This window comes from Crinia signifera, chromosome 3 (assembly GCF_055691185.1).
Source record: "Crinia signifera chromosome 3, ASM5569118v1, whole genome shotgun sequence".
NCBI classification, from domain to species: Eukaryota; Metazoa; Chordata; class Amphibia; order Anura; family Myobatrachidae; genus Crinia; species Crinia signifera.
In genome coordinates, this window is record NC_139219.1 from 58,592,906 (window position 1) to 58,607,460 (window position 14,555).

General features: G+C 44.7%; 1 protein-coding gene across 3 annotated transcripts in view; it reads right to left on the minus strand.

Moving 5' to 3' along the window:
- SLX4IP (SLX4 interacting protein) overlaps positions 1–14,555 on the minus strand; it is a 167,992-nt gene that overhangs the window by 134,949 nt on the left and 18,488 nt on the right. For all 3 annotated transcript variants that reach the window (XM_083175853.1, XM_083175852.1, XM_083175851.1), the window contains exon 2: positions 6,613–6,796. In XM_083175853.1, coding sequence (XP_083031979.1) covers positions 6,613–6,639 — 27 coding nt within the window. In that variant the 5' untranslated portion in view covers positions 6,640–6,796. The remainder of the gene's footprint in view (positions 1–6,612; positions 6,797–14,555) is intronic.

Here is a 14,555-nt window from a genome sequence, read left to right on the forward strand (position 1 = left end):
TAATTGTAGGTAAAATATATAAAAAAAAAAATATCCAAAACTTAAATGTGAATAACTCTTGTCGACCTCCTCACGTGTGAACCTTTTTATGTCGACCTTTTGGCCCTGTCAACTTTTTGGTGTCAACTTATTGACGGTCTATCTAGACACTGTAGATATCAACCGGAACAATGGCGTGTATGCATCGGGAGATTGGTTGTCCAGGTGGCGGACCTACCATTGGTGCAGCAGGACTAAGGGGTCCATTGCTGCCCAGACAAGCAATGACTTATTGGGTTGGGGTTTGAGGCGGGAGCCCAAATAAAAATTTTGCACCTGGGCCCGTTACCCACAATTCACCACTGATGACCAATGGATAACGAAAGGATATGTAAACACATGCTTCAACACTGGGGACACTGTAGGAGAGCTGACCGAAGCCTAACCAGACCCAGAACAGGATGCAGTCAGTTTACCTACAGTTAAAATCCCAACGGTCAAAATACCGACCACCATTGATCGTCAATCAAAATACTGATGTTCATTTTGCCGTCATGGTCAAAATGCCGACATTCAAAATATTAACAGGTCAAAAAGTTGACAAGAGTTTAAGATTTTTTGACTTGCTTATACTTTACCATCCCAGTGGATGTGGAGGGAAAATATAATATAGTGTGCCGAGTGCAGCGAGGGGACACAGTACACTCATACAATGTCCATGTCGACATATGTTGACATAGACACCCACAAATACTGAAAAAACAATTACACTTTTTGACCATGTCGGCATTTTAACCATCGGCCAATGGTGTTCGTTATTTTGACTGTAAGTAAATCATACTGAACCCTCTAGAACATCTCTCTTTCTCTCCTGCTGTAAAGACTTGGAAATCACCTCCACCAGGGTTTCCTACAACAGCACAGACTCAGACACATGGCATCTCGGAGATCCTGGTGCCCACCTGCAATCCCGCCTCACAGACATTTATAGTGTGTGGGTGCCGACCCGCTGTAGTATTTATGGCCATGGCATCCTCGTAAATACTATGATGGTGGCAATGAAAAGGTCAGACGGAGTCTGCCTGCCAGCCAGACAGCCAGGAAGCCAAAGGTTATCTACCTCTGTGCGAGGCATGTGTAAAGTGCATAGGTGTCATGCTTTATAATGTGTTAGGCTAACGGTAACATGTATGTAAGATGCAGCTGTATAAGTCTCCGACTGGATCTGGAACAAATATTGGTGCAAATAGTTTTGCATCAACCTAAATAAACCTGTTATTCGTTCTTTCATCTATCAGACAATACACTCCGTTCTCTGCTTCACTGTGGGAATATTAGCTCTAAATTGCCGGAGAAGAAAAAAAAAATATTAAAACCTTCTTTTCTTTGGAGAGTTCATGCTGTATTAGATGCAGTGGAAGGCTTGTCAACACTTTTTGTAGCTCACCATAACCTATTAGGCTTCATCTAATAAAGGAATGCAGAAGTTTCTATTGTGTCAGCTATTTTCATACCAGAGTCCAAGATCTCTTAAACGCTTCAAAATGAGAACTGAAAGGTGGAGGAATCCTGCCATCTAGTGGATCATTCACAATTAGCAGGCACGCACACATCATTTATTTACATGGTGCCACAGAAGGTCTGCAGCTCCTTATAAAGTATGTAAACAGAAAACACTAAACAAAACCAAAAAAAGAGGGACTTACAGTACAGAATATTACATTACAGGACATATGGTTTATATACATTGCTGTATCAGAGGTCATAGAACTCAAATAAGTGACGGAACCCAAACTTTAGATGTCATTGAAGGCTGTAGGGAGTAAATTATGGTATAAGGGTGGAAAGAAAAAAGCACATGAGGGAAGAGACTCCTGCTAGTGAGATCTTACATTCTAAAGCACAGGTTCTCAAAGTCGGTCCTCGGGACCCCACACAGTGCATGTTTTGCAGGTCTCCTCGCAGACTCAAGTGAAATAATTAGCTCCACCTGTGGATCTTTTAAAATGTGTCAGTGAGTAATGAGTGTACCTGTCGGGTGACCGGGAAAACGTAAACTGTGTGTGGTCCTTGAGCACCACTGTTCTAAAGCATAGGTGCAGACAGACAGGGGTGATACCAATTGGGAGACCGCGAGCAAGGAGTAAGAAAGTAAATGGTTTGCCAGAGAGGCAGCATTCAATTGTTGAGTGAAGAGGTTAGGTGGGAAAGTAAAGGGAGATAAGGTCAGTCAAAGTGAGTTTGAGAAGCTTAAATTGTGATCTGAAGGGGAAGGGAAGCCAGTATAGGACTTGTAGGAGAGGGTAGGCAGACATTGTATGTATGGAGAGGAAAATAAGGTGGACATTGAGGACAGATTGGAGTGGAGAGAGGTGGAAGTCAGGAAGACCAGATAGGAGGAGGTTACAGTAGTCCAATCTGGAGGTGAGAGAGTGGATGAGGGGGCTTAAACTGGATACACACTATAAGATTATCTTTCCAATCTGACTGGCTGGAACGAGAACCTGGGCTGTTTTTAATTTTACAGGCCTTTCTGAAGAGGATTGATGGTTCTGTTTCTAGACTAACACAAAGAACAGGACTGGCACTGAGTAGTTTGTAATTCTTTTTGAAAACACTAGTGATTATATTCGCTGCAATATGATATAAAACAACATTTAGAATTTTTGTTCTTTTCTGTTTTTGATGGTTAGAATTGTTTGTTCCACCCTAACTTTAGATATCATCTCTCCACGCACCAGGTTGGTAGAGTATTCGTGTGCTTCATCCAACACATTTTTAGGGTAGCCCCGTTCCTTGAATTCATTTATCAGTGCCTCGGTCTGTTCAATTCGTTTTTTATCAGAGGTACAATTGTGCCTCATCCTATGTAGCTGGCTTTTGGGGACATTATTCTACCAACTCTTTTTGTGGTTGCCAGAATGGTGGCTGTAGCTGCAGACAGCAACAGGCTTTTTATAGCGTACCACTGTGCCGGTCCCGTCTACCACCACCGTGATATACCGCTAAGGAGGACACTTGCGATCAACCTCGCACTTATAATAGCGTTGGATGCTATTTTGCAATGAGACATATACTGACATTGTGTTTCCACAGTCAGTGTCACCGGCCGATAGGGCTTCACCTCCATTAAATCTTTCTATACTTAAGGATCAGTTTACCCACTAAATTCTATGCCCGAAATCCCACCATCCCTCATTTGGATTAAGGACTTTAGGCCTGATTCAGACCCGTCTGCTAGTCTGTGTACGATTCCATGGTCACAGAGCATCAAATGATTATTTCCCCATTCGCAAATAAAGGTCAATCTAAACTGACTTATTTCTGAAGGAGATGGCCAAAAAAGGGGCGGGCATTGATGTCATGCGACTTCAGCCGCCCGCCCCGAGCAGGCATCAATCCACCTGTGTTCCCAGGTGATGCCCATAAAATGCTAGGTGTTCCCCTGCCCCAGATCCCCGCCCACCCCCTTCGCCACCCCTGCCAATGAGAATGCCTCGTGAGTGTGATATGCACATGCAAATATTCGCCAATGTGCGTGTGCAGAACCGCACAATCGGAAATTCGGCCCCGTCCCATTGTAAGGACTTTTTAACCCTTTGGTGATCTGGATCAATTGGGAATATTCCCCTGCAGTTAGTTCTGGGCACTCAAGCTCTCGGTAGTGTTTATTATGATGCTTATATAATGGTTCATGTTTTATTGATTTATTATTTCCCCAGGAGGTTATTCAATTGTTTAAGTTTATTTTATACTTTACAATTGTTGATTTCGGCCCTTATTCTGGTTCACTCGCAAAGGCAAATTCCTTCTCAAATGGACAAAACCATGTGCACTGCAGGTAGGGCAGATGTAACATGTGAAGAGAGTTAGATTTGGGTGAGTTATTTTGTTTCTGTGCAGGGTAAACACTAGCTGCTTTATTTTTACACTGTAATATAGTTCTAACTTTGAAGTAAAACCCCACCCAAATCTAATTCTCACATGTTTTTTTTCCATTTGAGACGATTTTGCCTTTACGAGTGAACCAGAATAAGGGCCTTTGTGTATGATTTGTACCTTTTTAATACATATATTATATAAAAAATGAATAAATATTACAAATTGGTATGTTTTATGTATTATTAAGCGACACTTGAATATTGTTTCAGTTGATCGGGAGTGTCTACTCTATCAGCTAAGTCATGCATGTCCAAACTATGGCCCTCCAGCTGTTGTGATACTACAAGTCCCATCATGCCTTGCCACAGTTTTGCTATTAGGGAATGCTAAAACTATGGGAAGGCATGCTGGGATGTGTAGTTTCACAAAAGCTGGAGGACCATAGTTTGGACATGCCTGAGCCAAGTGATCACAAAGGTGTGCACCCAGCATAACTGTAGGTGTGTGCAGCCTGGATGTGTGATCACGAGTCCTGCAGGTAACTATCACTATATCACTTAGTGTTCCCGCTAGGCTGTTTTAACGGGGCGCTGCGCCCTGCCCGATTTTTAAAGGGCAAAATGCGCCCTGCCCCTTTCGCAGCGTCCCGCTAAAACAGCCTCAAGGGGAAGCTCAGCGTCGCCGTAGACGGCGATGCCCGGCGCTTCCCCGGCAGCATAGTGACTTCAAAGAGGCCGGGCCTGCCCCCTTTGGCGACGGCGGCGGCCGGGCCCGCCCCCTTTCATGACGGTGGCGGCCGGGCCCACCCCTTTTCATGACGGCGGTGGCCGGGCCTGCCCCCTTTCATGACGGCGGCGGCCCGGGTACGCCCCTCTTGTGACGTCGGCGGCCCGGGACCGCCCCCCAGCTGTGACGTCGTCGGGCCTGGTCCGCCCCCCGTCGCCCTGCCCGATTCAAAACCTTCAGTGAACACTATAGCTGTATTATCATAGAGGGGCACCAGTGGAAGGAGTAGTAGAGCGTTGTGATAATGTCATACTACAGTTTTAAAAACAGAAAAGAAAGAAGCAAAGCACAGCTGGCATACCAAACATACCATGTAATTACCATAACGTCACATACAGCACCTTCGTGTACATGTGGTAGGGAATATAGAGTATAAGATCCACTGGGGCAGTGACTGATGTGAATGATCAACTAACTATTCTCTGTACAGCGCTGCGGAATATGTGTGCGCTATATAAGAAACTGTTAATAAATAAATAAAATGATAAATAAAATAAAATAACTGGTAATAGAGAACAGTATTTATATAGCTATATGGTCAGCTGCAGTGCATTGTGGGTCTAAGTGCCACTGCTGTACAAAAATATGCAGCGATGCTTGTGTGATCCTCTGCTGCATCCATCGGGTCACTTGTGGTAGCACAGACCACCTGAGTAACCCTCAGGCATCAGAACACCCAGAACCAGTGCGGCATACCCCTGTGTTCAGGAATCCTGCCCAGCTCTGCTACACCCCCCAATCTACAGCAGCCTTTAATCAGACTGGGCTGTATGCACCCATACGGGGCTCATTCTGCACATGTGCAGGTACCCTATGATGGGAGAAGTATGTAAACCCTCTCCTAATCAAGCTCCGAGTAGATTAATAAAATAACTGGTAATAGAGAACAGTATTTATATAGCTATATGGTCAGCTGCAGTGCATTGTGGGTCTAAGTGCCACTGCTGTACAAAAATATGCAGCGATGCTTGTGTGATCCTCTGCTGCATCCATCGGGTCACTTGTGGTAGCACAGACCACCTGAGTAACCCTCAGGCATCAGAACACCCAGAACCAGTGCGGCATACCCCTGTGTTCAGGAATCCTGCCCAGCTCTGCTACACCCCCCAATCTACAGCAGCCTTTAATCAGACTGGGCTGTATGCACCCATACGGGGCTCATTCTGCACATGTGCAGGTACCCTATGATGGGAGAAGTATGCACATGTGCAGGTACCCTATGATGGGAGAAGTATGTAAACCCTCTCCTAATCAAGCTCCGAGTAGATTAATAAAATAACTGGTAATAGAGAACAGTATTTATATAGCTATATGGTCAGCTGCAGTGCATTGTGGGTCTAAGTGCCACTGCTGTACAAAAATATGCAGCGATGCTTGTGTGATCCTCTGCTGCATCCATCGGGTCACTTGTGGTAGCACAGACCACCTGAGTAACCCTCAGGCATCAGAACACCCAGAACCAGTGCGGCATACCCCTGTGTTCAGGAATCCTGCCCAGCTCTGCTACACCCCCCAATCTACAGCAGCCTTTAATCAGACTGGGCTGTATGCACCCATACGGGGCTCATTCTGCACATGTGCAGGTACCCTATGATGGGAGAAGTATGTAAACCCTCTCCTAATCAAGCTCCGAGTAGATTATGTAAGCCAGGGATGGGGAACTTTCAGCCCTCCAGCTGCTGTAGAACTGCACATCCCAGCATGCCCTGCAACAGTTTTAGCATGGCCAGATAGCAAAACTGTAGCAGGGCATGCTGGGGTTTGTAGTTCAACAGCTGCAGGGCCGAAGGTTCCCCATCCCTGATGTAAACCCTAAATAAGCGCTCTTAAATCTTTGTAAACTAACTTTTTCAAATGATACAGTAATTTTCACCTACAAACGCTAATGCATCAAAGATCCCATAAACAAGAAAAGACGGACAAAGTTTTCCTAAACTCAATGACTGCTTAATAACAGGTTCTTACCTTGACAACAAGTTTGTTAGACATCATGTCAGACAGCCCAGACACGAGACGGCCCAGACACGAGACCTGTAATCAGTGATGATATCAGTAGAGGTCGGAATATTCACAACTTCCTAGTCAGCTAAAGCTGGTTGGACAGGCAGACAGACACCCGAGGGCCCGCACGCATGTTGTCAGGATGTATCTATAGGGAAAAGGAAGATGTTTTTCAGACGCATATGTCATTTATGTTCAGGCGCTACTGTATAAACAGCATTTACAACACACAGTATGTGTGTGCACATTTCTACACACAATTTACAAAATGTATTAGAATTACACATTATACTTGTCTTTTTTACCTCAGAATTCCCATGTTATGAAGGACACAGACAATGGGCCTCCGAGGCTAGAAACAAAGACAGTATTGCACAAAATTTGCTCTCAAAATGGACAAAACCATGCTGCACTGCAGATGGGGCAGATGCAACATGTTCAGAGCGTTAGATTTGGGTGGGGTGTGTTCAAAATGAAATCTACATTTCGGTGTAAGAATAAAGCAGCCAGTATTTACCCTGCACAGAAACAAAATAATTCAACCAAATCTAACTCTCTCTGCACGTGTTACATCTGCAACACCTACAGCGCAACATGGTTTTGCCCATTTTGAGCACATATTGCACTGCGATCAGGTCTGAATTCGGCCGTAAGTGTAGTGTCACACTAGTGATTCATACACCTACCTCTTACAAATGTAATAAAGGTGGTGCTGCATTCTGAAGCTGAAGAGACTTCAAAGTCAAATTCAAACTGGCAACTTGGTTTTCCCTTATTAATTGATTTTTAGACTTCTATATCCAAATATTATTAGTATTTATATGACCTGCAAACGCAGACTTCCAGTGCCACAACAAAGTATAGATTTATCCACCAGAAAACCATTTATATGGCAACTAGCATTATCCTCTATATCAGAGGTTTCCAAACGCGGTCCTCAACGCTCTGAAGCGTTCCACGGCTCAGCACAGATCGTTAAATCAAATTGACTGAGCTATTAATTAAGTCAAGCTGGGTACACATATGTACAATTTCATTTTTCTTGCGACCGTTCGATCGACCGAATTCACGTTCGGCCGTCCGAAACATACGACCGATCTGCGCGTACACATATGTACAATTTTACTTGCGACGTCCGATGTACTCCCGTCCAAACAATCGCAAGAAAAAGATTGTACCACCGTACACACTCTCCCGTTCTGGCTATTCACACGATAAAAATGTACACAACATTATCATAATGGGCTGGATTAAAAGAGCATACCAAAACGAGGCGTGATCACGGAACAAAGAATCGTTCGTGTAGTACAGTGAATAGAGCCGTGACTATTCAGATCATTGCTAGCTGTACAGGATATACGTACGTTCGTTCGTCTATCGGTGCATTTGGGCCTTTTTAATTATGAGCTTGAGGAGAAGGAAGGCTCGTGCGTGCATTTTGGCTGCTATGGCCATTAGATTGCGGGCTATTAAAAAAAGAAAAAGGACCAAGAATCGGAGCTGCTGGACCAGAGACTGGCTTCTGAGGAGAGACACCTTCTCCCACATGCCATTGCTACAGGAGATACGGGAGAACAATCCTGATGATTTCAGAAATTATCTCCGTATGGATGACGCTACCTTCATGGAGCTGCTGACACTGGTTACCCCTTTAATAGAGAGAGAGGACACCTATTTCAGGAGGCCTATTTCTGCAGAGCAGAGACTGGTGGCAACGCTGCGTTACCTGGCAACAGGCAGGACCCTTGCCGACCTGAGATTCACCACCGCAATATCATCTCAAGCGCTGGGGTTGATAATACCAGACACCTGTGATGCCATCGTCCAAGTTCTACAGGACAAATACATGAAGGTAAATATGGAAATTACGTACATGTCCCCCATATGTATAGCTGTGCACATACCTGTACCCTATATGTATATCTTTACAATGCCTGTTGATTTAATCTTTTACACCAGTGGGTGGGGGGTCATTTTGATAAGGCGGGTAATAGCTTTGAGGCTGCAATGGGGGAGGGCTGATGGGTCTAAAATCAACCCAACAGATTATTAATACGCATATACTTTTATATTGCAGTTTCCATCGACCAAGGAGGAGTGGCAAAATATTGCACGTGATTTCCGTGATCTTTGGAATTTCCCTAATTGTGGTGGAGCTATCGATGGCAAACACGTCAGGATCATGCCCCCTGCAAAGAGTGGATCTTTTTATTATAATTATAAGGGGTTCTTCAGCATTGTTCTAATGGCCATCGCTAATGCTCGATACGAGTTTATATTTGTGGACATTGGGAAAAATGGTAGAGTTTCAGATGGAGGAGCCCTGGAGAATACCTTTTTCCACGACCAACTGAAAAAAAATGAACTGAATCTGCCAGAGCGGACTGAAAATGAGCACGGTTTGAACTTTGTTTTTGTGGCGGATGAGGCCTTTGCATTGCACCCTAATGTCCTTAAACCCTACCCACAAAGGGCACTGAACAGGGAACGACGCATTTTTAACTATCGCCTGTCACGTGCCAGGCGAGTGGTTGAAAATGCGTTTGGGATTCTAAGTAATAAATTCAGAATTTTTCACAGTCCCATCAATCTGCGCCTAGATAAGATTGACAAAGTGGTGCTGGCCTGTTGTGTGCTGCACAACTACATGCGCAGAAAAGCGGTGCACACACAACAACTGGGGGCTACAGTGGACGAGAGCCAAGTTGTTGACGAGCCTATTGGTCTGACAGCTTTGGCAACTAATTTAAACACCAGAAATGCATCAACGCAAGCAAAGTTGTCAAGAGACGAGTACTTGAATTATTTCAATGGTGTTGGGGCTGTGGAGTGGCAGAATGACATGATTGCTTAAAAATGTTCCTTTTTGTCATTGTAAATATATTGTTTTTTGGTGTGTAATAATCAATATTTTGCCAATAAAATTTGTATACTCACAGTTCCGCACAAGTTGTCCTCTGCGTCTTCTTGCAGCAAGGAGGGGGAGGTGGAGGCCGAATCACGGCAAGTGAGTGGTAGTACTCAGGTGCCAGGCATTCCTGGAGGGCACAATGCCACGGCACCTGGAGTGCAGACTGTACCCAGTACTGGTGTTTATGTACTAGCAAGTAGTTGCTCCACCACACCTATTTCTATGCCAATTTCTCCTGGTACTTTTGTACAGTCTCCAGGAGCAATACATGAAGGTAAATATTGAAACAACATGCATGTACCCCATATGTATATCTGTGCCCTATAGTCACCCTGCATGGTAAATGATATTTTCACACGGACACCAACTAGATTACAGAATTTTTAATTTTTATATAAATTATTAACTTATAAACTTATAAAAAATATAACATAAATAACAAGTAAATAAATAATAAAGAAATACTTAAACATAAAAATATTTAAAACAATAATGCACTTAAATAAACTATATAAAATATTTACATATGGTGGTAAACTTGTCCCACCCCATAATCCCCTGTATCCATCGGTGGTTGGGAGGGAGATGGACTTTCCACTAAACTCTGGAAGGGGCCACCAGGTGGACCTGGTGGGAGCGTATTAGCCAACGTTGCCGGTTGGTGCTGCCTTTGCCCAGTTGGTGGCTGTAAATGTTGATACTGGGGATATTGCACCGGGTGAAATACCGCTTGTTGGGGTATAGGAGCTGGGCTGATGGGTTGAAATTCAACCCTAGGCAGAGGGGTCTCATCGGTGAGACGTGTGTGCCGGGACAGAGTCCCCACACGGGCCCGGTACAGCGTCTCATAAAATATGCGCTCTACCTCCACCCTTGTAGCCGGGTCCAACTTTCGCAAATTGTCAGCTAATACACTCCCCACCCGGTCCGCATCATCCTCATCCATGCTCATCAATCTGTTGGCAGACTCCAGGATCTTGGTGGTTGCCACGTCCGCAGCATCTGGAGTCTGCCTCGGCCTTTTGCGCCCTCTTCTTGATGGTGCTTCTGCTGTACTTTGAGCGCTTGATTGAGGTTCAGCGCTGGTCGTGGCGGTTGGTGTGGGGGTGGAGCAGAGGGTCGGTGAAGGCAGCTGTGATGCCACCTCCAGCGATGCCGAAGATTCCTCCTCGGCAAATAGCGATGGCTGTAACAAAAACAAGATGATGTATCACTATCGATTTTTAAGACTTCCATATATTTTTATATCTACGCAGAAGAACGCAGCCCACACACCACCATGTTGCTGCCATGGATGAAAGTGAGCTAGTTGAAGAGGCGTTATGACTGGCATCTCTGGAAACTAATTATTTAGATACCAGACATACCAAATACTAATTTAAACACCAGAAATGCATCTATGCGTGCTAAATTAACAGGGATGAATACATGCAGTATTTTATTGGTGTTGGCGCTGTGGATTGGCAGAATGATATTATTTCGTTAATTTTAGACAACAAAAAATATTACAATAATCCGCGCCAGAAAGACTACAACAGTGTAGATACCAGGGATTACCAATGCCAACCAAAAGTTCCAAATACAAAAAATGTGGTAAATGCACTTGCGATGTCTGAATATTGATCACTGTGTTCTCAGGCGGATAAGAGTATAGCTCCACCACTGAGAAGAACCAGAATTAGGGCCACAGAGAAGGTCAAATTGACGATGTATAACCAAAAGGGGGGGGTATCGCCCCCTGCAACTGACCTCTCTGTTGTGCCCAACAGAGAGGTCAGTTGCAGGGGGCGATACCCCCCCTTTTAATTTTACATGTTCACAATTTTTATACTGTACTTGCTGTTATATTTATCTGGTTTGAAAAAAAAATTTAAAATAAAATCCGTCTACTTACTGTGCCGCAAATGGTGTCATCAGAAACCTCTTGGTTGCACGCGGAGGTGGAGGGGGCAGGCTGGTTCCTTGAAGTGTTGCTGACCGAATCCCTGGGCAGCTCCTGGTCCACCGTGAAGGCCAGCAGGTCGTAGTACCACAGCCTGGGCACATAGACTTGGTCTGCCCCTGCCCCAGACCGCTTTGAGGACTCAACCTTATTCAGTTCTTTTTTAAAGACGGTCCTCATATTGGCAATCCGAGTCCGGACCCACTCTACATTTGCTGTGGGGTAGTATGTTTGGCTCACCCTCACCAGCTCCTCCAGAGCAGATAGCCTCTTCTGCCGATTGGAATGGTCTCTGGATTTTGTGTTCCAGAGACAATTTTGATCCCTGTAGGCCTCAATGAAGTCCTTCATGAACTCGACATTTTTTTCTGCCATGGTTGAATTTCTGTTCCAAAAAATAAAATAAAAAGGAATATTATTTTCTTGATACACAAAGCACACCATAAACCATTTAATGTACATGTGTTCAGTCTGTGGGCCACTAGATATACTGTAGCTATAGTACAGGAGTTGAAACTCTGTGGGACATAGGATACACGGTCACTACAAGCCCCAGCATACCCATGGCCCACAGATTGAAGTCCCTGTCATAGAAAACTACACATTTTGTTTTAATACTCACCGAAATAAATGTCGATACAGTCCGGAAAATTCGCTGCGCTGCTCCGATCAATCCAACAGCAACGACGGAATATTCTTTCGTGCTGAACGTGGCTTGAAACACAGTGATTGGATGAGCACAGGAATCTCCGCCCCACTCACGTGCTTCGCGTCACACAGACACGGGACATCGAGGAGCCATGTCGGAGGGTCTGGCGCCACCGCATATGGGGGAGGCCAGTACAGCACCTTTGTTTTCCAATTCAGCACTGATAACAACAGATAAAGAAATCGCTGACAACAAGGAGAAAAAAGTGACGCGCGCATCCGCCATGTCATCTGCAGAGGTGGAACTGATGGTCAAAATGCTGGATAGAAGGGACTACGATTGTTCGAGAAAAACATACCCCAAGACAAATTATAGAAAAGAAATTATTATGCAGCGTGTATGCAAGGAGATAAAGGAGAAGTTTGGGAAAAGAAGGTCCAAATACCAGCTCCAAAAACGGTGGTCGGACCTGAAGCACAAGGAGCAGGCCAAGCTCAAGAAAATTCGTGGAATTATTAAAAGAAGTGAGTCCAATGCCCTAGGTGGCTTTATTAATATACTGTCTTGATCCATTACATTTTGTGTGTTTTGCTGACATGTTGCTTGTTTTTACTCAGAGGAAATCCAATCCAGGAGAAGACATGAGGAAGGCAGAGACAGGGCCTCCAACCTAAAAATAAAGAAGGAGAGTACAACAGGTAAGGTTTTGTACCAGCACACCAACAGAACAACACATGTTTTATACACACAACAAGGGGTAGTAATATGTCACTTTACCTTGTCACTATAGATGATATCCAGGCTGCGCAGCCGATGGAAGGGACCACAGAGGGCCACCAAGTGATTGCGATCACCAGCAGTGTAGATGGTGAGTGTATACTGCAAATCATCTTTATGGGATAGTGACGTATCATTTGTGGAAAGGTAAACATTTCTTTATCTGTACTTATTATAGATATCATCGAGATTTCAGATGTCAGTGCAGAGGGGGAGAAGAACACACCATCACCTGACACGTCCAGCGACGAAAGCACAATGCAAGAAAACATGACACAAGTCCATAAATGTCTACAAGAACTAAGCGGGAAAGTCCATACCGTAGCCCAAAAAATTACGAAAATCCAAAAAGGCGTAGCAGTAGTACACTCTTTATATGAAAAAATTTATAACGGTTTGCATTATAAAGTCAAAAAATAGTTTGTGTACTTTATTTTACTTTTTTCTCCTTCTTGTTTATTTGGAGGCCAGCAGCATGCACCTTAAAATGGTGCATGTCATGGCAAGCAGTCCCACGGCAGCAATGCATCACATGTGAGCAGGCCGGGATGTTCCCATGTGATGCGTTGCTGCCGTGGGACCGCTTTCCACTACATACACCACCGTGTTCAAATGTGTTTTCATGTTTTTTGGGTGGGTGGGCGTTCCTGCTAAACCTTCACACGTGGCACTTATGTCATGGCAAGCGGTCCCACGGCAGCAATGCATCACATGTGAGCAGGCCGGGATGTTCCCATGTGATGCGTTGCTGCCGTGGGACCGCTTTCCACTACATACACCACCGTGTTCAAATGTGTTTTCATGTTTTTTGGGTGGGTGGGCGTTCCTGCTAAACCTTCACACGTGGCACTTATGTCATGGCAAGCGGTCCCACGGCAGCAATGCATCACATGTGAGCAGGCCGGGATGTTCCCATGTGATGCGTTGCTGCCGTGGGACCGCTTTCCACTACATACACCACCATGTTCAAATGTGTTTTCATGTTTTTTGGGTGGGTGGGCGTTCCTGCTAAACCTTCACACGTGGCACTTATGTCATGGCAAGCGGTCCCACGGCAGCAATGCATCACATGTGAGCAGGCCGGGATGTTCCCATGTGATGCGTTGCTGCCGTGGGACCGCTTTCCACTACATACACCACCATGTTCAAATGTGTTTTTATGTTTTTTGGGTGGGTGGGCGTTCCTGCTACACCTTCACGCAAGCACCTGTATGTGATATACTCTGTTCAGGTCCGACCACCCAAATAAACAAAGTGTTCACAGTATTTTTTGTCAGTATTTCTTAATAAATGTTAAGTGTTTATGCAGAACAATGAACATCACATATCTATCTATCTATCTATCTATCTATCTATCTATCTATCTTCCTTCTATAACTATATCTGTCAGGAATGCACACACGATTATTTATTTCAAAAGGAATGCACACACAACGAATATTCTTTAACAGCATGGCGCGGAAAGTACGGGGGAGAAGACTTCCTGTTGTTTACATGCTGCGCTGATGGAGGGATGACGCAGCTAGTCAACACCCACATGGGCGTGCTGCTTTTGGGAGGAATGATCGCAGGAACGGGCTGCATATCGATCGAACGTGCGTACACATGTCACTTTTCTTTCGATATGG